Here is a 26,459-nt window from a genome sequence, read left to right as displayed (position 1 = left end):
TCTAGTAATTGGAATTCTGTATGTTTATCCCTCTGCCGCTTCAATAACACCATCGTTAGGCTATGTTCTGAGGGCAAAATGAAAAGTTAGGCAATTTCGCTGTGTTAACGCTAAAGGAATGTCACGTAGCTCACTCTATACCGCTTCAGTAATACAGGGGTTGGGTTATATCATGTGTATATAACCTGTATAAAGCATAGGCAAAGTTACATGAGTGTATACCTCCATCTCTAGCTATTTTGATATTTAGGCTACACTATGAAAATTGTATATCGCAGAAGGGGCGTTAATTGTCCTCCATCCATCCATTTATTCATCCGTCTATTCGTTTATCCATCCATGCATCCAGCCATCCAACCATCCATCCATTAACTCAACCATCCATCCATTTATTCATCCGTCTATTCATTTACCCATCCATGCATCCAGCCATCCAACCATCCATCCATTTACTCACCCATCCATCCATTTATTCATCCATCTATCTATTCATTTACCCATCCATGCATCCAGCCATCCAACCATCCATCTGTCCAATCATCCACTCACCATAAAACCTGTGTATCGCAAAAGGGACGTTAACTAAGTGTCTAACAACCATCCATCCATTCATCCATCCACCCATCCCTGCAGTGTCCCATCCCAAGCGTAGGGTTCTGCAGCTAGACTACTTCTGACGATTAAGGCAGTGAACCCCAACCCCCTTATCCCACTTGACCGGCAGGCATCCAGGTGTTGGCGATATGGTTACCACCCAGCGTAATAAATGGTTTCTTGGAGCACACAGGGGAAATTATATGGCCCCCCACATACCACCTCTCTTGGTATGTGCATTTTTCCCCATTTTTTTCCCCCTTGCGTCTTCTCCTCTCTTCCTGCCTAACACTACCCCTCCCCCACACATTCCTTCCTCTCTTTTCCTCTTTTTTTACTTCCTTGCCTAACACTCCTCTTCTCTCTCTACTCTTTCCTCCCTTTCCTCTCCTCTTCTCTCTCTACTCTTTCCTCCCTTTCCTCTCCTTACCTTTACTCCCCTCCACTCTCTACCATCTTTCCTCCCCTTTCCTCTTCTAGACCACCTTCCCCCCCTTTCCCTCAGTCCCCCCCATTCCCTCAGTCCCTACCGTTCCAAGTCCCCCTCCCGTTCCCTCAGTCCCCCCTCGTTCCCTCAGTCCCCCTCTGTTTCCCTTCCCCTTCATTCCCTCAGTCCCGTCCCCCCGTTCCCTCAGTCCCCTCCCCGTTCCCTCAGTCCTCCCCGTTCCCTCAGTCCTCCCCGTTCCCTCAGTCCTCCCCGTTCCCTCAGTCCCCCCAGTTCCCTAAGTCCCTACCGTTCCCTCAGTCCGACTCCCGTTCCCTGTCCCCCTTCCCGTTCCCTATGTCCCCCACCGTTCCCTCAGTCCCCCTCCGTTTCCCCTCCCCTTCATTCCCTCAGTCCCGTCCCCCTGTTCCCTCAGTCCCCTCCCCGTTCCATCAGTCCCCCTCCCCTCGCACTCATCAAGGCAGCGTCAATGGAAGGCTGGATCCCGTACTATTAACCTCTGCACCCAGCCAATCCACGCCCCTGAGTGGGTCGGGATTGCCCATTTACTGTACGGGGGAAGGGTTTGGGGAGGGAGGGAGGGAGGGATGGAGGGAATGAAAAGAGGGAGGTAGGGGGTGGTTGAGAAAGAAGGAAAGAAAAGAGAGTGGGAGTGAGGAATGAAGGGAGAGAGAGAGGGGGCGAAGACATGAAATGAAGAAGGCATGGGGTGGTTGAGAAGGGAGGGTACGTGTGTGTGTGTGTGTGTGTGTGTGTGTGTGTGTGTGTGTGTGTGTGTGTGTGTGTGTGTGTGTGTGTGTGTGTGTGTGTGTTTTCAGATATCCTGTAGACGTTTAAAATTACCCCACTGTACACGGATATAAGCAACTTCCATCAAAATTGTACTTTTCTATATTCAAAATCGGCGCTCCGTTGTCTCCAGTTAAAGAAAACGGGATTGGGTTAGGCCGTAAAGCCAAACTGCGCGCCATCAAAAGCCTAATGGTCTTTTAACAGCTACACAAGGAACCAGTAAACTCCCTTCCAATTTTACTACATAATAAACATCACTGAATTTAAAATGGACCAGTTCTATACTCCTTTCATTCAAACCTGGTCCAAATTTTCGTCCTTTTTGCTGTTTATTTCACGTACTTCAGGAAAAGACTATACTACGGCTCCACCTCCCCGCCACAGCACTTCCCCGTGACTAGCATCGGATTCCAGTGATGATCTACTGTTGCAGCTCAGCACTCAAGGTGGAGAGATGGCTACTGTAGGCCAGGTTAAATATACTCTCCATCTACCCCTCCACCTACCACACACTTCATCTACCCCTCCACCTACCACACTCTTCATCTACCCCTCCACCTACCAGATATACCCTTCATCTATCCCTCCACCTACCAGATATACTCTCCATCTACCCCTCCACCTACCACACTCTTCATCTACCCCTCCACCTACCAGATATACCCTTCATCTATCCCTCCACCTACCAGATATACTCTCCATCTACCCCTCCACCTACCACACTCTTCATCTACCCCTCCACCTACCAGATATACCCTTCATCTACCCCTCCACCTACCAGATATACTCTTCATCTATCCCTCCACCTACCAGATATACTCTCCATCTACCCCTCCACCTACAAGATATACTCTTCATCTACCCCTCCACCTACAAGATATACTCTTCATCTACCCCTCCACCTACAAGATATACTCTTCATCTACCCCTCCACCTACAAGATATACTCTCCATCTACCCCTCCACCTACCACATATACCCTTCATCTACCCCTCCACTTAATAGATATACTCTTCATCTACCCCTCCACTTAATAGATATACCCTTCATCTATCCCTCCACCTACCAGATATACTCTCCATCTACCCCTCCACTTTTTTTTTTTTTAGTGCGAGGAAGAAGGAACCAAAGGCTGAGCCCGCAAAAGAATCCACTTAAAAAATAATATTAAATGATCTAAAAGCATGAAAAAAAATGAAATACATAAAAGTTCTCGGTCTGAAGAGGTTAGTTTATAAAAAAAAGTATTCACGAGGAAAACAATTTATCCTGAAGTGTGTTTTAACTGGGGCTTAAGTCTCTCTCTCTCTCTCACTCTCTCTCTCTCTCTCTCTCTCAGCTGATCTCCTGACCCATCTCCCCTCTGTCTGTCTGTCTGTTCTCTCTCACTAATTCACTCACTCACTCACTCTCTCTCTCTCTCTCTCTCTCTCTCTCTCTCTCTCTCTCTCAAATGATCTCATCTCCCCTCTGTCTGTCTGTTCTCTCTCTCTCTCTCTCTCTCATACACACTTACTCTCAATCACTCACCCCCCCTCCTCTCTCTCTCTCTCTCTCTCTCTCTCTCAAATAACCTGACCCTTACCGCTGGCATTATATAGGGGAGACGAAGCCAAGGGGAGGCCACGCTGCTAATAATAGAATTTCAGGGGGAGGGAGGGAGAGAGGAGGGAGGAGGGAGAGAGGAGGGAGGAGGGAGAGAAGGGGGAGGGAGAGAAGGGGGAGGGAAGAGGGAGAGAAGGGGGAGGGGGGGAGGGAGAGAAGGGGGAGGGAGGAGGGAGAAAAGGGGGAGGGAGGAGGGAGAAGAGGAAGGTTAAAGATGCTAGGCAGAGAGAAAGAGAGAGTTGCTCGAGCCTGTGAATTGTTTGCTCTAAAGAAATCTCTCTCTCTCTCCAAAATGCCACCTGCCCATCTCGAATCCTGAGTTGTAACATTAGATTCACACAAGTATGCTAGTCACGAAGAAGTGCTGTGGAAAGAATACAGAGCCGTAGTATTGTCTGCCACTGAGTTACATGACCCAGGCTGAGAAAGGAAGAAAATTTTGGGCCAAGTTAAGGTGAGAGGAGTGTATGTGGATACTTTGCTATCAGTTATTACTTATTATTTTTACTCTATTGATTTATTACACACTGGAGCGGTAGGACGGGGATGTGTGTGTGTGTGTGTGTGTGTGTGTGTGTGTGTGTGTGTGTGTGTGTGTGTGTGTGTGTGTGTGTGTGTGTGTGTGTGTGTGTACTCAGTTATGTCCCGATCTGGACCAAACTTAGTGGAAGGGTTGAGGATCAGCCTAAAATGAAGCACCTCCAATTACAGAACACTAGGTCAAAGGTCAGGCTCATAGGGAAAGGTGAAAGATCGGCTCCTTGACCAACTGTAAGGCGCTGGAACTGCTCTCTCTCTCGGTGCTCCTTTCTCTAAATGTTTTTCACTGTTACTGCTACTGTTCCTTGCCTGTCACCTTCTGTTACGTCTGTGGTCTTACCTGCCTTTACCTGGCCTTCCGTCTGGGGGGTTAAAAGCCTAAATTTGATTACAGGTGGCCACAACACCTGTCTTGGTTTTTCTCCCCCTACTCTCTCTTCCCCTTCTTCCCCTCATCTTTCCTTACTTTCTTGTCTCTTCTCCCTTTTCCCTTTTCCTTCCCCACTCTCCCCTCCCCACCCCCCAGACCCCCAACCATCTCCCCCACCTGTCAGTCATCTCTACCCAGTCCCCTTACCCCTCCACTACGCATTTTTCATTTCAGACTACAACCAGACGATATTATTCACGATTTTGTTCATTTCTAGGAGTGAAGGCATTGGTTAAGGATATATCTAGTTCTCTAAGCGCAAAAAGTCTCCCCAAATCTGAATCAAACTTTACCAGGGAGTATCGATAATGTATAAAGTGACGCTAAATGTATGTGTTTTGGTTGTCCCCCCTCCACCCACTGTCTCATTCCCCCCCTCCTCCTCCCCTTCCCAACGGGCCTTCCCTCGTCTCCCCATACCTCCCCCATCTTCTTCCAGTTTCTCTGCCTCTCCTCTTCCCTCCTTCTTTTGTTTTACCCCCCACTGCACCTCCTCCTTGCTTCCCCCACCCACTCCCTACCCTCCCTTTTCCCCTCCTTCCCTTGTCTCACCCTCACTGTACCACCCTCTGCTTCTCCCACCTACTCCCCAGTCCCCACCTCCCCTCTCCTCCCCCTTTCTCACCCACCCACTAAATATCTCCCCCTGATCTTCCTACCTCCCTCACTTCTACTTCTCTATCTGTCTTAATATTCAGAGAAAGACATGTAGGACTAATACCTTCCCCATGTCCTTCCCATTAATACCCCTCCCCATCTCCCCACCAGCTCATTCCTCCCCAAACCCCCGCCACTAGATCTTCCCTATCTCTTTCATACTGCCCTCCTCCCCTAGTGTTCCTCACCCCCTCCACCTTTCCTCCCCTAGCCCCCATCTCCACTCTTCTTCCTCCACTCCCTCTTCTCCCCCTCTCTATGCTCCCCCACCACTGCATCTTCCCTACCTCCCCCACCTCCTTCCCCTTCCCCCCCTTCCTCTTCCAAGCTCCTCCACCACTGTCTCTTCCCCACCATTTCCCTTTCCTCTTTCCCTCCCCATCTTTCCCCTCCTTCCTCTCTTTCCCCTCCATCCCCTTCCCCTTCCCATCTTTCTCCACCTTCCCCTTCTCCTCTTTCCCCTCCCCACTCTTCCCCACCCCTCCCCGTGCTGAACAGAATTAAGGGCAGCCATTACACGCACAGGCGGTGAATCAGGTTAATGTTATTGCTAATTATACTGGTTAGTTCTCTCGGGGATGGTGGTGGTGGTGGTGGTGGTGGTGGTGGTGGTGATGATGACGGATAGGTTGGTGGTGGTGGTGGTGGTGGTGGTGGTGGTGATGACGGGTAGGCTGGTGGTGGTGGTGGTGGTGGTGATGGGTAGGTTGGCGGCGGCGGATGCGGCGGTGGTGATGGTGGTGGTGGTGGTGGTGGTGGTGGAGGAGGTGATGATGATGATGACGGGTAGGTTGGTGGTGGTGGTGGTAATGATGATGATGATGATAACAGCGACTGGTATGGCAGAGATGATGATGATGATGATGATGACGATAAAAATCATATCAAAGCACGCAGAAAACCAAACAGGAGGCAATAACACATACATCCCTTCTCTCCCCAGTCACCGCCAAACCCATTCAGAATAAACAGTACCAGCCCCCTCAAATCCCACCTCCTCCTTGTTCCAGGCCAATTCCTTCCCATAGAACACCTTATTGCTCTCCTTCACCTCTAATGGCCCGGGTAATTACTGCTAAGAACGATAATTACTGCCACCATCTCGATACTAATTGAGAAATGAGAAACGCACGTAACTGATATGTCAGGATGTCTTTCTTATATTTCCTGCCTCCAGACGATTTTATTCAGCTTAGGAGAGACGTGGGTTCGTATTCTCGTCGGCCTTAGCTCCCTAACACCTTTTCCTTAGCGATTTACTTTGCTCATTACACCAGACTGTCCTATTCTCTGTTCTATAAATCATTCAAACATCGCCACACTCTGCATAACTAACGAAAAATAGGATACTAACCAGCTATATCCAAAAATAAATCGCAGTTACTTACTGCCCCACAGAAGCAGTTACTTACCTGTGGTCGACGAGTTTGCTCGGCCAGACAGGCCGGGGTTAGGCAAAAACAACATAAACAACAATGGAACATAAATAACAAATAAACCACACTGATATATCACGCCTTCAACTCCGTCTCCTTTCATTAACTCATGTCTAGTCAAATCTATCTATCTATCTACTGTCAGACGCCTTAATCCCGTAAGGGGTGGCCACAAACAAATCGCCTCCATGTCACCCTGTCCCCCGCCATTTCTCCGCCCTCCCCCAGCTCACACCCCCCTCTCTCAAATACCTCTCCACTCCATCCCTCCAGCTCATCCTCGGCCTCCCCATCCCTCTCCCCCCCTCCACCTCACTCACCTACACTCTCCTCGTTAATCTCTGGTCAAATGTAAATCTATACATTACCTCATTTACCTGTCAGTTTTAGGTCCCAACAAACAAACAAACAACAATACACCTAATCAACATCCAACATTTCACTCAAACTACTAATGTGCTCACCAGAAATTAACAAACTCACATTCAGAGAGACATTAATATCCCTGAGTTTACTTCCCCTCCATCTTCCTTCCTGCTTGTGACTCTTAGCTCATAACAAGAACAGGAAGAACAAGAACATCAGCATAACTTCAGAATCTCGCTCATTTATCAGCCTTCCATTTTTTTCTCCTTTAACGAATACAATCACAATTACAGGTTTGTTAGACGTTTATTATTCTTCCTTTATTTCCTTCCCTACCACCACACACACACACACACACACACACACACACACACACACACACACACACACACACACTCAACGCCCAGTCATTAACCAAAACATCGAGGCACCACCAAAATTAGCCATCATCCTTGCACCCATTATTCAGCCTTCTAATTCCCCCGTCTTTAATTAACCAGTCATATTCACCCAGGCATAATTAACCTTAGACTCATTCTCCTTTATTACCCTTCATTGCCCCCCCCCTCCCTCCGTCCCTCCTCTCACTCTTAAATTATTATGCCTCTTCCTTGTTTACCTCTCTCTCTCTCTCTCTCTCTCTCTCTCTCTCTCTCTCTCTCTCTCTCTCACACTATCACTGTCATCATCGTCATCACCACTATCATCACCCTCCGCATTTTCCTTATCAGAGTTGTCTTCATCATCATCATTAACGTATCAACACCACACCCATTTCCCCCTACTCATCACCATCATCACCACCTTACTCCATCATTACCCCTACCCTATCATCATCATCACAACCTTACCCCATCACCCTACCCTATCATCATCATCATCATCACCATCACAACCTTACCCCATCACCCTTCCCTATCATCATGACCATCACCATCATCATCACACCCCCCTCCCTCTTACCTGCGGAGTGAGTGCGTTGAGTGCGTGGTCTGGCGTGTGAGGGGGGGAGGTGAGGTCGAGGGGGTTGGTGGGGGGGGTGCCGGAGAGGGTGGGGGGGAGGTCCAGGGGGGGTTGGATACTGTTGCTACGGGATCTGCGTCGACGGAATGAGTCACCACGATTGATGATGCCTGAAAAGAGAGAGAGAGAGTGAGTTAGGTTAGGCAGAGAGAGAGAGAGAGAGAGAGAGAGAGAGAGAGTTAGGTGGGGTTAGATTGGGTTAGGTTAGGTTAGGTTTGTTTGGGTCTGGTCTGGTTAGGTTTTGTTTTGTTTTGTTTGGCTTTGTGTGTGTTTGTTTTGTCTTGTCTAGAGGGAGAAGGGGGAGCGGGGAGGGAAGGGGAGGGAAGGGGAGGGGGTCACAAGCTTAAGTATGGATTTCCTGTACATAATTAAGGAGTTTCGACCATCCCATACTATTGATTTTTTCCTCCCCACTTCTATCTACTTCTCTCCCCCTCTCTATCTACTTTTCTCTCCCCCTGTCTATCTACTCCCCTCTCCCCTTCTCCTCCCTCCTTACCTTCTCTGTCTATCCTCCCTCACCTCCCTTTCCCCTCCCTCATCTCAAATTCTCGTCTACTTCTCCCCTCTCCCTCTCTCCCCTCCATACTCTCTTCTCTTCCCACTCTCTCCCCTCCATTTTCTACCTTATTATCCTTCTCTCCACCTGTCTCTCTACTTCCCTCCCCCCTCCCCGGCCCCTCCCTCTACTTTCCTCCATCCCCCTAGCATCTTTATCTATTTCCCTCCCTCCTCTCCTCAATCATTTATGCCTCATTACATTCCTCTCTCTCTCTCTCTCTCTCTCTCTCTCTCTCTCTCTCTCTCTCTCACTCACCAACTCACTCACGCTCTCTCTCTCTCTCTCTCTCTCTCTCTCTCTCTTTTTTTTTTCTCTCTCTCTCACTTCACTATACAAGTATAACTATTAATTGGTATTATCACCACACAAACTACAGCACATTAATCACAACACACACACACACACACACACACACACACATACACACTTAAGATTTCGCTTGTCTGCGCCTGACAGCTTGTGGATTCCCTCTGTCTTACTCTGTCAGTTTGGGGATTGTGTGTGTGTGTGTGTGTGTGTGTGTGTGTGTGTGTGTGTGTGTGTGTGTGTGTGTGTGTGTGTGTGTGTGTCTCTCTCTATCTTTCTGTGTCTGTCTGTCTGTCTCTCTGTCTGTCTGTCTGTCTGTCTCTGTCTCTGTCTCTCTCTCTCTCTCTCTCTCTCTCTCTCTTTCTCTCAATAAAAATTCCTTGGTACTGGATAGCACCTCATTTATCAAGTGCTTAAAACACAATAAATATTTTGAATACTTCTGAGTTACAGAGAGGAATTATTTTACTGAGTATGGTTCGGCTGTCTGTTTTTCCAGTCATGTAATGAATAATAATGGAAAATAATAATAATAATAATAATAACAATAATAGTAGTAAATAATAATAATAGCAATAATAGTAAATAATAATAATAGCAATAATAATAATAATGTCAAAAAAAATAATAATGCACAACACTAATAAGAGGAATAAAATGTATGGATGGAAGGCGTGAAAAAAATACACCATCAGCAAAATACAAAATGAACGAATACAGAAAATACATTAAATAATAAGCTATAAGTAATGAAAAAGACATTATTAAAACTACTGAATAAATGATGTAAGTGAATGAATGTATACACTGGGTAATGTATATATTCTAATACATGGATGTGGCGAGGAAATGGAAAAACATGAATATAGAATACAAAAATATAAAGTATACAGGAAATAAATCTATAAAACATACAGATTACTTATCAATGAAAATAGATCTGCCATTAACTTCAACTAATATACTGCCTTATTATTATTATTATTATTATTATTATTATTATATTATTATTATTATTATCATTATCCTCATATTACACATTTGAAGTGAAACGTGGCAAACGAATACCGGAGACTTTATTACCAAATCCGGTGCTTTACGTCAGCCAAGTACAGACGATTTCCTTCATCTGTGAGAAATCCTATCAATCAGAGGTATTAAAGAATATCCCTTGTAATCCCTTCTTTATTGTTGTACCTGGGGATTTTATTTGGGTAGGGCAGACGGTTTTCTTCAGTTGAGGAAAATCCCACTAGTTTGAAAGATGTGTTGAATTGGCATGTTTACTATCTGTTCTCGCCTCCTCTTTCGCGATTCGGGGTTGGGGAGGGAAGGCAGACTGCGACGGGGAAAGGGGGGAAGAGAGAGAGAGAGAGAGAGAGAGAGAGAGAGAGAGAGAGCAGATTTAAACAAATAAAAGGAAGAAAACATCCTCTTCTCTGTCTTTGTCTGTCTGCCTCTCTCTCTCTCTCTCTCTCTCTCTCTCTCTCTCTCTCTCTCTCTCTCTCTCTCTCTCTCTCTCTCTCCACACAGCCAAACCACCTCACATTTATTTTGTTTTTTCCACAACTTCAACCTTTTTATGATTTTTTCACGAATCCTTTCATTTTCTCACTGATCCTTCACTGACACTCCACAGGCACGAAGGAAAAAGGAGGAAGGAAGGAGGAAGGAGGAGGAGGGAAGGAAGGAAGGAGGAGAGCTGAGGAAGGAAGGAGGAAAGCTGAGGAAGGAAAGAGGAACGAGGAGGAAGGAAGGATGAAAAAGGAGGAAGGAAGGAAGAAAGCGGAGGAAGGAAAGAGGAACGAGAAGGAAGGATGAAAAAGGAGGAAGGGAGGAGGAAAGAGGAGGAAGGAAGGAAGGAGGAAAGCGGAGGAAGAAAGGAGGAAAGAGGAGGAAGGAAGGAGGAAAGAGGAGAAGGAAGGAGGAGTGAGGAAGGAAAGAGGGAAGAGGAGGAAGGAAGGAAAGAGGGAAGAGGAGGAAGGAAGGAGAAAAAAGATGGGTAGACTTGGGCTGGGAATTGAAGGGAGGGGAGGAAGACAGGAGGGAAGAAAGAAAATAATTGGGAGGCAAGGATGAAAAGGAAGATGAGAAGGAGAGGGAGGGAAGAGGAAGAGGAGGGAGGGAAAGCAGAGTGATAGGAGCGAGGGAGAGAAGGAAGAAAGAGGATAGGGAAGGGGAAGAAAGGGAGGTACGGGAGGGAATAGGAAGAGAATGAAAGAAGAAAGAAGAGGGTAAAGAAAGGGAGGGACGGAAGAGGAAGAGGGGAAAATGTGGTACAGAAATGAGAAGAAGAAAAGGGAGACCAAGGAACAAGGAAGAGGAGCAGGGAAGAAGGACAGGGAAAGAGGGAAGATGAAGAGGAGGAAGAGGAAGAGGAGGAGGGAAGAGGAAGAGGAGGCCAGAGACGAGGGGTGACTCTGATACTCTGGCATTTATGTTATATGCAGCTTCGTGGCCATCTGCCCCGGGGATGTACCCAACCACACTACACACTAACTCCACTACACGTATGCCCCACTACACACTACACCTCACTACACACACGACACTACATGCACCCCACTCCACAAATACCCTTCGAGAAATAACACTACAAACACTTCATTATATCCTACACCTTACCAACATACATCTCACTACACACTCCAGGTCACTACACACTACACCTCCACTACACACTACATACACACCTCACTACACACTACCCCATTACACACTACACCTTTATAACATACCTTATACCACACTACACACTCCAGGTCACTACACACTACATACACACCTCACTCCACCCCTCTACACACACCTTTATTATACACAACGTACCACACTACAACTCCCACCACACACTATCAGCCCTCCACACACACACACACACACACACACACACACACACACACACACACACACACACACACACACACACACACACGCACGCACGCGCGCGCGCACTTTAAATATCAGAGGCAATCTTGGGGTGGTAAAAATGAGGCCTTCCAATATCCCCTTTTAAAATAAGGACTCAAATTTTTAACAAGCTAAAATCACCATGTTAATTTTACTATGTTAAGTCTCCCCTCCTAACTTCCGCAACCTCAACCACTTCAGAGGGCGTACATCTTCATTCTCCCTTCTCCCTATCGCTTCATTCTCCCTTCTCCCTGTAGCTTTATTCTCCCTTCTCCCTATCGCTTCATTCTCCCTTCTCCCTGTCGCTTTATTCTCCCTTCTCCCTATCGCTTCATTCTCCCTTCTCCCTGTCGCTTTATTCTCCCTTCTATCTATTTTATTCAGCCTGGACATATCTCGTATTGCAGAGGTTAATGAAGGATATATTTAACACTTTTAGTTACATTAGTCTACCCTGATTATTTATTCTCTTTCCGTTTTCTTCGACTCTCTTCTTTTTCTCTCTATTCCCTTCATATTTCATTATTTATTTCCTCTCTCTTTCTCCTCCTCGTCCTCCACAACATCTTTTTTTCTTCTCCTTCTCCTTCTCCTCATTATCATCATCATCATCATCATCATCTTCTTCTCCTCCTCCTCATTATCATCATCATCATCATCATCTTCTTCTTCTCCTCCTCCTCATTATCATCAACATCATCTTTTTCTTCTTCTTCTCCTCCTCCCCCTCATCATCATCATCATCATCATCTTCCCACTGTTTTTCCTTCCTCCCTTCCATCCCCTCAGGCATTCTCTCGTCCTTTGATCTTTGCAATTCCTGTTTTACCTCCTCCCTCCCTCTCTCTCTCTCTCTCTCTCTCTTCTGCCACAGTTCTGTCCATCATCGTGCTTCTCTCTTCTACTTTCCATCTTCTCTGCATTTTCTTCCACGCTAAATATAGCACAACTTCTCTTCCTTCTCCCCCTCTTCCTCCTCCTTCTCCAAGACTATTATGAACACCTGAGTCACACCTGTGCACTGCTAATTACACAAACACACACACACACACACACACACACACACACACACACACACACACACAGTCACAATCACTCCACTCTTCTAACTTTCCTTTTCCCTCCCCCTCCACAACCACCACAATCACTCACCCCCTCCTGTCCCCTCTTTCTCCTCCCCCTCCACAACCACACCACCGCAATCGCTAACCCCCTTCTACCCTCCCCCTTTCACAACCACCACAATATACCACCAAAGCCCCTACCACAATATACCACCACTACCCCTCCCACAAGCACCCCCTGCCACAATATGCTACCACAACCCCTACCACAACCACCCCCTATCACAATATGCCACCATAACCGCTACTACAACATACCACCACAACCCCTACCACAATCATCCCCTCCCTCTGCCCCCTGCCCTCTGGAGGAGCGAAGACCCACTAGGGAGTCTTTTTAAGGGAGTTTGGGTGACCGTGGTGGAAGGTAAAGGTGAATGTTAACCCTTTCACTACGATGATCTCTTTCGTTGCTTTATATGTACTTTGTGTGGAGGGGAGGGGAGATGCAGAATAGACAGATAGATTGGTAGATAGATAGACAGACAGACAGACAGAGATAGATAGATAGACAGACACAAAAACAGTTCCATACACCCAACCATCCATACATACATACTTACACAAAACATGCTATAAATATATGTACAAATAAACAAAAACATACAGTATTTACACACACACACACACACACACTATATGTTTAAATACATATGCATACACAAACAAAATACACAGCCTACATGTATTTCCAAACATTCTCTCTCTCTCTCTCTCTCTCTCTATTAGGTCACGCAGCCTTCATTAAAGCATACAGGTACACTATATAACCCATTTTTCGCCGTTTTATTACGTTTGGCCGGGTGAAACCAGGGATAGTACGCTTTATCAGTATTTTTTTATCTTAGTTTTTTTTTTCAGTCTTTACTACCATCATCATCATCATCACCATCATCCTTTACTACTATTACTACTACTACTACTACTGTTCCGCTACTAGCTTATCATTATATTTATTACTACTGCTCTAACAATCACTACCACAACTACCACCACCACCACTATCACCATCACCTTCACCACAACTACCAACATCACCACCACCACCATCACCACAACTACCACCACCACCACACCATCCAACCACACCACCACCATCATCAAACCACCACCACCACCATCACCATCCAACCACACCACCATTACCACCACCACCACCACCACCATCCAACCACACCACCACCACCACCACCACCACACCACCACCACAAAACCCAGACACATATTGCACGTACAAAAATAGAGTCGGTGGGAATGGAAATCTAAAAAAAAATAATAATAAAAAAACAACAAATAAATCTCTTTTCTGAATGTATCGCTTTTCCCCAAATTTCCTAAACTTCTAAATACATCTATCTATCTATCTATAGCCCGACGCCCTAATCCCGCAAAGGGTGGCCGCAGACAAAACGCCTCCAAGTCACTCTGTCACCCACCATTTGACTCCCCTCCCCCCAGCTCACCCCCCCCTCCCTCATATACCTCTCAACTCCATCCCTCCACCTCATCCTCGGTCTAACCCTCCCTCTCCCTCCCTCCACCTCACCTACATACACCCTCTTAGTCAGTCTTTCATTCTCCATTCTCTCCACATGTCCAAACCACCTCAGTGTATTTCTCCTAATCTTTTCAACCACATCCACATCTACCCCACAACGTTCCTTCACTTCTTCATTCGTCAACCTGTCCCTCCACGTCACTCCACATGCTCCTCTCAAGTAACTCATTTCCACTGATCTCACTCTTGACTTGTTCCCTTCTTGCAAGGTCCACGCCTCGCTTCCATACGTCAGGGTAGGGATCACAATACCATCATGCAGTGACTTCTTAACTTCCATACTCACCTCCCTATTTCTCATCACTGCTTTCAGTGTACCAACAACCTTCCTTCCCTGCTGTACCCTTTCATTTACTTCATCCCCCAAAGTTCCATCCTTACTCATCACACTACCCAAGTACTTGAATGCACTCACATTCTCCATATCCTCACCATCCAACCTCACTGCACACTCAGTGACTTCATTCCTCTCAAACACCATAACTTTACTTTTGTTTACATTAACTTTCAGCTTCCTCCTCCTACACACTGTCCCAAATTCATTCACCAAACCTTGCAACTCCCATTCATCTTCACTCAACAATACTGTATCATCAGCAAACAGCAACACCGGAAGCTTCCAAATCTCACCCTCATTCATTAGGGCCACCCCCACATCCACTGCCCTACCTTGAACCTCCTTTACAACCCCATCCATATATATATTAAACAGCCATGGAGACATTACACACCCCTGTTTCAGTCCCACATTGAGATCAAAGAACTCACTCAGCTCACCATCCACTCGCACCGTAGCCCTAGCTCCCTCATACATACTCTTCACAGCACTCAACAATTTCCCCTCCACTCCATATATTCTTAATACCTTCCACATACCTTGCCTATCTATTCTGTCATAAGCTTTCTCCAAGTCCATGAAGGCAGCATACACTTTCCTTCCCTTCTCTAGATACTTCTCCACTAAACATCTTAGAACAAATATCTGGTCTACACACCCTTTTCCCTTCCTAAATCCCCCTTGTTCTTCTCCAACTAGCTCCTCTGTCATATGCCTAACCCTATCAATGAGTATTCTACCATATATTTTACCAGTCACACTAAGAAGGCAAATACCCCTATGGTTACCACATACTTCTCTCTCCCCTTTTCCTTTGTACAGAGGAACAATTATACCTGATTTCCAGTCCTCTGGAACCCTTCCCTCTTCCCAAGCCAATCTACACAACTTCCATATCCACTCCACAACAATCTCACCCCCATACCTAAGCATTTCACCACACACTCCATCAATTCCTGGGGCCTTTCCCAGCTTAATCTTCTTCATCGCTTCCACTACTTCCGACCTACTGATCTCTTCCTCCCTCCTCTCATCTCTTCTTCTCCCAGCCATTCCCCAACCACTTATACTCGCACTGCTCTCACTCTCTACATTCAACAAATCCTCAAAGTGCTCCTTCCATCTCCTCACTTTCTCTCTCTTCTCCACCAACAATCTATTATTCCTATCTTTCACTCCCCTACTATTTCCCCTTTCACACTGCCTTACTTTCTTTACCTCCTTCCAAAACAATTTCTTACTCTCCCTCCATTTCAAACTCAGATTCCTCCCAAACTCTTCATCCACTTTCTTCTTACTCTCCTTCACCAGTCTCTTAACCTCCCTTCTCCTGCTCACATATACCTCTCTCTTCTCTCTCTCATCTTCTCCCCTACCTCTACTCGCCAACCATTCACCATATGCCTTCTTCTTTTGTTCCACAGCTCGTTTCACCTCATACATACATAAATACATAATTCTGATAAACTGAGAGAGATAAAGATTCTCTCTCTCTCAACTCTCTCTTTCTCTCTCTCTCTCTCTCTCTCAATAATGCTTTGAGACGGATTATTAGCCTGATCTTATATATGTCTTTACCAATTGCGTCTTACTTTTATTTACTAATATATATATATATCTCTCTCTCTCTTTCTTTCTTTCTTTGTCTCTCTCTCTCTCTCTCTCTCTCTCTACTTTCTTACCTCGCTGCTTTACTACTTTCATATCTCCTTTCTAACAACACCAACTACTTAACCCTCTCCTCGTCAGAACAACTCTACCACTCTATTTCCCTACCTACAGACGATTTTATTCAGCTGAGTGGGTCATAGGAGCCTGAGTGTTAAATAGACCTATGTAGTACTGTGCTTGTAGGAGCGTCGGGAGCCTCCTTAGCCCACCAGACCACGGAAGTAGTGGTAGTAGTAGTAGTAGTAGTAGCAGTAGCAGTGGTGGTGGTGGTGGTGGTGGTGGTGGTGGTGGTGGTAGTAGTAGTAGTAGTAGTAGTAGTAGTAGTAGTAGCAGTGGTAGTGGTAGTGGTGGTGGTGGTGGTGGTTGTGGTGGTGGTGGTGGTGGTAGTACTAGTAGTAGTTGCTGTTGTTGTTACTGTTCTTGTTATACCCCAGGTTCAACTCAAACGTGAACCCAATGGATTGCAGGCTGACGTTACCCTCCTCCTACAGTCCACCATCCTCCTTTCCGGGGATAGGGGAGGGAGTGGAGGGATGTTTGTATAACCAGGCAGCTCCACCGCCCAGTTATACCAGTGCCACCACGTGAAGGCGCCCCTCTCCACCACCACATTTTTTTGGCCATATATTTTCGTTACCCGAGAAATTTTGACATTTTTCATTTTTTTTTTCTTTTACATGACTTGCTGGCTGTGTGTGTGCTTCTATATGGGGGGAGAGAGAGAGAGAGAGAGAGAGAGGTCCATATCAACAGTGGCGTATGCTGAATTAGTACTGAGAGAGAGAGAGAGAGAGAGAGAGAGTAAGTAGACGATGCAGGACTGACCAGGTGCGTTAAAGAGGTGAGGCCATTTGGAGAGAATTGGAGATAAGTCCGTAGTAAAGAGGATAGACGGATTGGAGGGAGGGAGAGGGAAGAGAAGGGAGGGAGAGGGAGGAGGAGGGAGGAAAATGGAGAGGGAGAGGGAGGGGGAGGCGGGGGGAGAGGGATAGGGAGAGGGAGGGGAGGTAGGAAAGTACAGGAAGAGGAAGCAGAGGGAGTGAGAGGAAGGGGAAATGAGAGGAAGAGAGGGTGAGAGGTAGGGGGTGGGAGAGGGAGGGGAGGTAGGAAAGTACAGGGAGTGAAAGGAAGAGGGAATGAGGGGAAGAGAGAGTGAGAGGGAGGGGGAGGGAGAGGGATGAGGGAAGAGGGGGTGGTGAGAGGAAGAGGGAGGTCGGAGGTATAAGGGAAGGAAAAGGAGTAAGAGGGAGGGGAATGTAGAGCAAGTGAGAGGGAAGAAGAGAGAGAGAGAGAGAGAGAGAGAGAGAGAGAGAGAGAGAGAGAGATGAAGAGGGAGAAGGGGCCAAAGAAAGATAAGAAAAACATTACAATTTCCACCTATCGACTGCACGGGGGCCAGCCAATCAATATATGCTGAGTCTAAACCTTCCCCTAGAACACCTGAGGCTAATTAGTTTCCATCCAGGTGCTTAATCTACTTACGGAGTAAATTGGATTGGCAAGGTGTATATGAGGAATGACCTGTTGAGGCTATCTATCTGTTGGACGCAAATAGATAGCTGACTCTCTCTCTCTCTCTCTCTCTCTCTCAGTACTAAATCAGCATACGCCACTGTTGATATGGACCTCTTTTTCAGGATTCTCTCTCTCTCTCTCTCTCTCTTTCTCTCTCTCTCTCTCAGTACTAACTCTGCATACGCCACTGTTGATATGGACCTCTCTCTCTCTCTCTCTCTCTCTCTCTCTCACTGATAGAAAAATCCTCAAAAATTCTGCTATATAATCTAAATCCATCAATCCTTTTAAATTTCTATCCATCCACTCATCCAACCATCCATCCATCAACGCGTCTTTTTAACAGATCTGTCATGTCATTAAAAAAAATGCATTAATACCAATACACTTGATCCGAATTTGAAAAAAAAAAAAAAAAAACTGTGAACGGTGGGTACTAGAGTCAAAATGGTGACATGCAAAGGCGTGCGACGCCATCAGCTGCGCGTAGACCAAGAAGACTATTTTTTCTTTTTTTTTTTTCGTATTTTCATGTCGTCAAAATAGGAATAAGATAAGGATGGGTGAGGAAGGCTGGGAAGAAAGTGAGGCAGGAAGGTGATGCAGGCAAGAAGGTGAGGCAGAAGGGTGAAGCAGGGAAGAAAGTGAGGCAAGAGAGTGAAGCTGGGAAGAAAGTGAGAAGAGGGTGAAGCTGGGAAGAAAGTGAGGAAGGAGAGTAAGGCAGGCAAGAGGTAAGGCAGGGAGGGAAGAAAGTGAGGCAGGAAGGTGAGGCAGGCAAGGGAGTGAGGCAGGCAAGGGAGTGAGACAGGGAAGAAAGTGAGGCAGGAGGGTGAGGCAGGCAGGGGAGGCAGCACCTGACAACATGCCAGGCAGGTAACATACACACGGGGGGGCGGGGGGGAAGAGGCGGGAAGAGAAGGAGGAATGTGGGGGTAAGGAAGTGAGGGGGAAGAGAGAGAATGAAACAAGAGGTATGGAGGAAAAGATGGAGGGAAGGAGGGAAAGTAGTGAGGGAGGGAAGAGAGGGGGAGGGAATTAGGGGGGTGAAGGAGAAAAAGAGGTGGGAGGAAAGAGGAATGAAGAGGGAGAGAGAAAAAAGTAAGATGTGGAATGACAGAGAACTGGAGGTGAGGTATGGGGATGGGGAAGAGGAGGAATGGGGAGTACGAGAGAGAGAGAGAGAGAGAGACGGGGGGAGGGGCAAAACACAAGCAAGCAAGGAGTACCAAAGAAATAAAACACTGAAGTGGTAACGGTGGTGCCAGACAAACAGTGTCTTCTCTCACGTACAGCCACGAGGGAGAGGCTGGAAACACACCAACCCTTTAAATCCATTGCTTGACGAATATTGTTTACTAGACACGTATTTTAACAGCAGCCGGGGTAAGGTGAAGCACTGGTACCTTTTTCATTTCGCATTTGAGGTGAGCAGATGCAACTCTTTTAGATTTTCCTCATACGGTTTATGTCTCAAGCTAGCCATCACTCTTCCCCCTCATCGCAATACCCTCTCAAACCTTCCCTATTCTTTTTTTTTTTTGCTACTAGGTGACCAGAATTGGATACAGTACTCCAAATGCGGTGTACCAAAGAATTATACATGGTTTTATGTTCATATATACGTTTAGATGCTCTACCTGCGAAGCCACCTAAATTTTTGACGCATTAACAAGCCTCTAGACACTTTTTAATTGGCTTCATGTCAAATAATTCTCAGATCTTTTCACAGCTCACAATATCAAGTGGAATATTGCTCATCGTACAGCTGGCTTTTCCATTTTTATTGCCTGTGATTAGCACCTGGCATTTACTAGATTACCTGTCTTTTTTTAATATGTGCAGCTGTGTGTGTGTGTGTGTGTGTGTGTGTGTGTGTGTGTGTGTGTGTTAACTCCTCACATAAACAGCCAGTCTACTCAAGCAATCAGATACAGGGAGGGGCAGCACCAACACGCCCCATACCCTCCGTACTCACAAACACCCTCCGCACTCACAAACACTCTTCGTACTCACAAACACCTTCCGTACTCACAAACACCCTCCGTACTCACAAACACCCTCCGTACTCACAAACACTCTTCGTACTCACAAACACCTTCCGTACTCACAAACACCCTCTGTACTCACAAACACTCTTCGTACTCACAAACACTCTTCGTACTCACAAACACCTTCCGTACTCACAAACACCCTCCGTACTCACAAACACTCTTCGTACTCACAAACACTCTTCGTACTCACAAACACCTTCCGTACTCACAAACACTCTTCGTACTCACAAACACTCTTCGTACTCACAAACACCTTCCGTACTCACAAACACCCTCCGTATTCACAAACACTCTTCGTACTCACAAACACTCTTCGTACTCACAAACACCTTCCGTACTCACAAACACCCTCCGTACTCACAAACACCCTCCGTACTCACAAACACCCTCCGTACTCACAAACACCCTCCGTACTCGCAAACACGCGCTGCAGGGGCCGGGTGCCAGTGAACGCCGGGTTTATCAACAAATCCACATGTTCACCTGCGTAGTGTGATGCTGAATGCCCTCCTTACCGTGTACTCTGGTGACAGGCTTGTGCTCCTGACACCCTAGTATGACCACAGCTGTTAGTATGTAAGATCCCTGCCCCTAACACCCTCAGTATGACACGTCTGTTAGTATGTCAAAAGATCCCAGCCATTAACAGCTTTAGTATGATCACGTCTGTTAGTATGTCATTAGATCCCTGCCCCTAACACCCTCAGTATGACACGTCTGCTAGTATGTCATTAGATCCCTCCCATTAACACCCTCAGTATGATACGTCTCTTCAGTATGTCATAAGATGCTTGCTATTAACACCGTCTGTAGGTAATGTGGCGTCTTTTTGCTATCATAATATGCCATGTAAGGTTTCATATTGTGCAAAAAAAAAAATCGAATAAAAAAGAAAGGATCACGGTGTAGGAATTTTCGATACGTGGTAATATGAATAACTTCTTTGGTACCTGTGAGAGCATAACAAAATGAAATAATAATAAAATATGAATATAATCGAAATTCATGCACCAACATCAGCCTAAATAGGGAAGGAAGAAAAGAAAAGAAAACAAGAAAATGGACTTTTTTTTTTTTTTTTTTTTTTTTTAAAGTGTCCGACTCTGGGCATAGGCTTCACAGCCTGCTATCAAGGCCCAGCAGTCCTCCTACATACCATACACCTCTACATGTCACCACTTCGGCGCTAACACCCACCGTCCATATTGAATACATGCTAGGGCTGTCTCATACAGGACTGGTGTATTGGTATTAGCGGGGGTATTTTTACGACATGTCGGCGGGTCTTCTGGTAGATCAGTAAAGCCTGATTTAATGAAATTCAAATCCTTAAACTGTTCCCTGCCCCAGCCGGGATTTGAACCCGGGTCCATTAGGACCGCACGCCACCTTGCATAGGAATTTAAGAAAAAACACAACTAACATATATTTGTGATGGGAGACTTCGAAGTGAAATTGGACAGGAAAGAGGCAGTCCATACATGTCTTGGAGAAAAGATTGAAACTAACTAAGGACTGACTACGAAGGGAATTTATTTTAGTACCAAAAATTGTCAATGGATTATGATAAGGTTGGAAAGTAAAAAAAAAAAAAAAGTTGACAGTATATTTGATGAGGTACACTAGAAATAACTGTTATAAAAGTGCTGGCAAATATAGAAGGTCATATGAAGCAAAGCATTTCTTCTTCCTCATAGTTTTAAACATATGGAACGAATTCTTTCCGACGCGGTCAACTGTGGGTACTAACATAATCGCTTGGACAAAATGTAACGTCTAATCTCCAGGTAAACATGTTCCCTCTTTAATAATAAATTTCTTTGTACTTAAAGCTTTCTACAAGACATATTATGGAAGGCGAAACCCACAGGACAACACAGTAATGTACCTAGTTAGCCTTCATGATTACAATCCCTTTCAGATCATATAAACATACAGTACAATTCCCATTCATCCTATCCTACGAAATTTCCTCAACAGATTTTCGGGACTGCATACTAGTCCTCATATTTTCCTGCCGGCTTTGGTTGGATGATATGGTGTTTGGATGGGAGAGGAGCGTTTCTGTGTGCTATCCTTTTACTTAATTCATAAAACATCTATCTTATTCATCACCTACCTCGAACAACCATTACGGATCCATAGTTCTGTTGTTAAGGGTTTTTCTGTGTCTCCCCACCTTCCCTACCTTACATGCACTCCCTCCCCACACCCTTACCTCATTCCCATTACCCCTGCCTTACCCTGCTCACCTGCCACTTTCCTATCGACCCTACCTCATTTTTCTCCCCATCTTCCCTTCCTCCCTACCTTACCCCTGCCTTACACTCCTTCCCACCCTTCCACCCGCCTCTCACCCTTGTCACACCTTCTTTACTTCCTACCTCCCCACACACCTGCCTCACCCCTGCCTAACACTCTACCCATGCTCCTCACACCTTTGGCTCACACTGCCTAACACTCTGCCTCACCCCTGCCTAGCACCCTCTACTCATCCTCCTCACACCCTCGCTTCACCCCTGCCACACTTTCCCAAATCCTCTGCCTCAGGCCCCGCCACCCTGCCTCTCACTCCTGCCTCCCCACCACCGCTACCTCACACCCCTGCCTGGCACACTTTACCCCCCCTAGTACCTATGCCTCCACCCTGCCTCACTCACTTTTCTTCCTGCCTTCCCACACCCCTGCCTTACACTCTCTTCCTCCTGCCCCTGCCTAACACTGTCTGCCTACTGCCTCCCCACACGTCTGCCCCATCCACCATTCCCCTTCCTAATCTCTCTCTCTCTCTCTCTCTCTCTCTCTCTCTCTCTCTGGCCTGACACTTTTCCTTCCTCTCTCTCTCTCTCCCCTCCATCCCTGCCTCCCCCCTGCCTCACCCTGCCTCGCCCGGGCTGCAAATGAACGTCTCCTCTCCATTCGCAATGCAAATAACGCAATATAAATCCAGCTGAACTCATTTTAAAGGCTGTGTGTGTGTGTGTGTGTGTGTGTGTGTGTGTGTGTGTGTGTGTGTGTGTGTGTGTGTGTGTGAAGTGCTCAACCTCTCACCTTCCCTCCCCTCTCAAGCCCCGCCAACCAATAAAAGTGACCGCAATTGAAAACCTGTAGAGGGGTCAGGGTGAGGGTGAGGGTGAGAGTAAGGGTGAGAGTGGGGTTGAGGGTGAGAGTATGAGGTGAAGGTGAGGGTGGGGGGTGAAGGTGAGAATGAAGGATGTGGGTGAGGGTGGGGGTGGGGGGTGAGGGTAAGGGTGAGGGTGAAGGCGGGGGTGAAGGGTGAGGGTGAGGGTGGAGGGTGAGAGGTATCGCAGTGGGCTGGCTGGGGTGATGCAGGGAGAGAGAGAGAGAGAGAGAGAGAGAGATGAACGAGGTGTGAGGGGGCACGGGTGAAGGATGAGGGGGGGGGAGAGAGGGGTGAGGAAGGGGTGTCTGGCAGGGGAGAGGGGAGAGAGGGGTGAGAAACGAGAGGGAGAGAGTGATGAGTGGGGAGTAAGGGATGCGGTAGCTGTGTGGGTGTGGGGTGAAAGGGGGTGAGGCAGGGGGTAGGTATAGGGTAAGTGAGGAATGGGAGGTGGGAAGAAGGAAATAAGAGTGAGAGAGTGAGAAAGAGTGAAGAAGGAAAGACAGAAATAAGACAGGAGGAGAGAGCGAGAGATAGGAGTGAAAGAATGTGAGACAGTGAAAGTAAGAGGAAGTTAAGAGTGAAAGAGTAAGAGGAACAGAGTGAGAGTGGGATGATAAGCGTGAAGGATGAGGGGCAAGAGTGAGGGGTGAGTGTACGGAGGTTTGGGGTGCCGGGGAGGGTGGGCAGGGGGTGGGTAGGGGTGAAGAAGAAGGGTAGGGGTGGGTGTGGAGATGGAGGCAGAAGCTGGGGGTGGGGGGGGGAGGTGAAGGTGGGTGTGGGTGTTGTGGGTGTGGGTGTTGTAAGTGGAGGTGGGAGTGGAGGGTGGGGTTGGGGGGGAGGGGGTATAAGCCAAAGGGGAGCGGCGAGGCGTGAGGTGTGACTGATGAACAGGGGGGGGAGTGATAGGGAGGGGGGGAAGGGGAAGGGGGAGAGGGGAAGGGAAAAAAGGGGAGGGAATTGGTGTGTGGGGGGGGAGAGGAGGGGAAAAATGGGAAAGTGAAAGGAAAGGAGAAGGAAGAGAGGGGATGGGAAGGAAGGGGTGAAGGGCTGGGAAGGGAGGAGGAGGGGGATGCAGGGGTGTAGAGGGAAAAGGAAGGGGGAGGAGAAGAGGGGATGGAAGAGGAGAAGGTTACAGAGGAGGCGAAGGGAGGGGAGGAAAGGGAGGGGTGAGTAGTTGAGGAAGGGGAAAAGGTAGGAGGGGAACGGATGGGGTTGCAGATGAGGTAAAGAGGGAAAGGAATGGGAAAGTTAGGGTGAGGGGAGGGTGAGGGGTGGGGAGGGTGAGGGGTGGGGGTAGAGATGCACAGGTTGAGGGGTGAAAGTAGAGATGGCTAGGGAGTGATGCGAGGGTGAGGGGAGATAAGCAGGGTGAAAGTGAGGGGAGAGGCGAAAAGGGTGAGAGGTTAGGGGTGAGGGGAGTGAGGGAGAGGTGCCTATGATGATGAGAGAGAGAGAGAGAGAGAGAGAGAGAGAGAGAGAGAGAGAATTAAAGAAAGACGATTTTATTCATCTTACTAAAACATCTGATATTAAAGATGTTACATAAATTTCCATCAATCAAGACAGACCAACAACTTCTTCAAAACATCTCATTTCCTTCAGACAACATCTCAAGTACACACACACACACACACACACACACACACACACACACACAAGATTCTTCGGGAACGACTGAGTATAAAGCCATGTCGTAAGGAAGGAAAGAAAATATTTGTCTTCTCATCTTCTTCTTGGTATTTCTTGGGTCTGTTTCTTCACCTGGCTCCGTAGCTCATCTTAATTAGCGATTTATTTTACGTATTACACACTATACTCCTTTCACGCTAACTTGGTCCAGATTTTCGTCCTTTAGCTGCTTATTTCACGTAGCTCAGTGGCAGAAAAAGGCAATGTTATGGCGCTACATCCTTTCTATAGCACTTCTTCATGACTAGCATCATATTCTACGGTTACGCTATTGCTACAACTCAGCACATGGGAGAGAGAGAGAGAGAGAGAGAGAGAGAGAGAGAGAGAGAGAGAGAGAGAGATTCCGTACTCTACATATGTCGACCATGTAATGATCTTGGCATCGTCTGTCTGTATGTATGTCTGTCTGACTGTTTGGCAGGGTAAGATAGGAGGGTACGGCAGAGTAAGGCACGGGGTGAGGCAGGGTGAGGCAAGGAGGTAAGGGAAGGTGAGTCAAGGAGGTGAGGCAGGGTGAGGCAGGGAGGTAACTGAAGGTGAGTCAAGGAGGTGAGGCAGGGTGAGGCAGGATGTTGAGGCAGGGTGAAGAAGGGAGGTCAACCAGAGAAGTGAGGCAGTATAAGGAAGGATGAGGCAAAGGTGAAGCAGGAAGGTAAGGCAGGGTGAGGAGGAGGGTGAGGCAGGGAGGTTAGAAAGATTGAGGTAGGGAGGTAAGAAAGGGTGAGGCAGGGAGATAATGAAAGGTAAGGAAGGGAAGTGAGGCAAAGTGAGACAGGGGCTGAGGCAGTAGCGTTGAGGCAGGGTGTGAGGCAGTGGGGTGAGGCAGTGGGGTGAGGCAGGGGTGGTGAGGCAGGCAGTGACCCCGCTCCACCAGGTGTCTTCTAATAATAAAAGTGAGAAGGCAGTGGTGAGGGTGTGGTGCTACTCTCTCTCTCTCTCTCAATCTATTTCCGTCTCGCTGCGTCTCTTTTTTTCTTTCTTTATCGATTTCCTTGCTCTATATTTAGCTACCTCTACTCTCTCTCTCTCTCTCCTACTCAGTCTCTTTATTAACCTCTCTCTCTCTCTCTCTCTCTCTCTCTTAAATCTTTACGCTCGCCACTTCTTTCTCTAATTATTCCTTACTCTTTTACACCGACCACATCAACAATAATTCAAAACCGCGACGCACTCATATACCTTGCTTTTGGCGACGCAGGTAATATGGCGGCAACTATATTCAGGGGAAATTTTAATGTCAGAATTCTTTACCAAATAATTAGAGAGAGAGAGAGAGAGAGAGAGAGAGAGAGAGAGAGAGAGAGTCAACAATTAGGCAGCGGAAGGAGAGACGAAAGAAAGGGGGGGGAGGGGGAAAGAAAGAGGAGGGGAGAGGGAAGGGAGGAGGGAAGGCAGAGGGGAGAGGAGAGGAAAGGGAGGGGATAGGGAAGGGAAGAAAGAACAAAGATAATGGGCTACAGATAATACGAGAGAGAGAGAGAGAGAGAGAGAGAGAGAGAGAGAGAGAGGGAAGGGGGAGGGGAGAAAGGGGATGGGGAGACAGAGAGGCCAGGGGGAGAAAAGAGATAAAGGAAGAGGAGAAGGAAGACAGGGTGAAATGAGACAGGGGGGACCGGGAGGGAGAGGGGAGGGGAGGGGAGAGGAGGGGAGGGGAGGGGAGGGGAGGGGAGGGGAGGCGATGGGGAGGGCACGGGACGTGGTAAAATACAGCTTGGTGC

The 26,459-nt window shown here is 47.1% G+C and overlaps 1 protein-coding gene across 1 annotated transcript in view; it reads right to left on the bottom strand.

Moving 5' to 3' along the window:
• LOC145394900 (uncharacterized) overlaps nt 1-26,459 on the bottom strand; it is a 323,594-nt gene that overhangs the window by 70,754 nt on the left and 226,381 nt on the right. Inside the window, exon 3 of the mRNA XM_080268652.1 lies at nt 7,829-7,998. Coding sequence (XP_080124778.1) covers nt 7,829-7,998 — 170 coding nt within the window. The remainder of the gene's footprint in view (nt 1-7,828; nt 7,999-26,459) is intronic.

The sequence above is a fragment of the Coenobita brevimanus genome, chromosome 29, assembly GCF_032717465.1.
Source record: "Coenobita brevimanus isolate Jiangsu-jjx chromosome 29, ASM3271746v2, whole genome shotgun sequence".
In the NCBI taxonomy this organism is placed as follows: domain Eukaryota; kingdom Metazoa; phylum Arthropoda; class Malacostraca; order Decapoda; family Coenobitidae; genus Coenobita; species Coenobita brevimanus.
The sequence above is the reverse complement of the archived record's forward strand: the minus strand, read 5'-3'. Positions and strand labels throughout refer to the sequence as shown.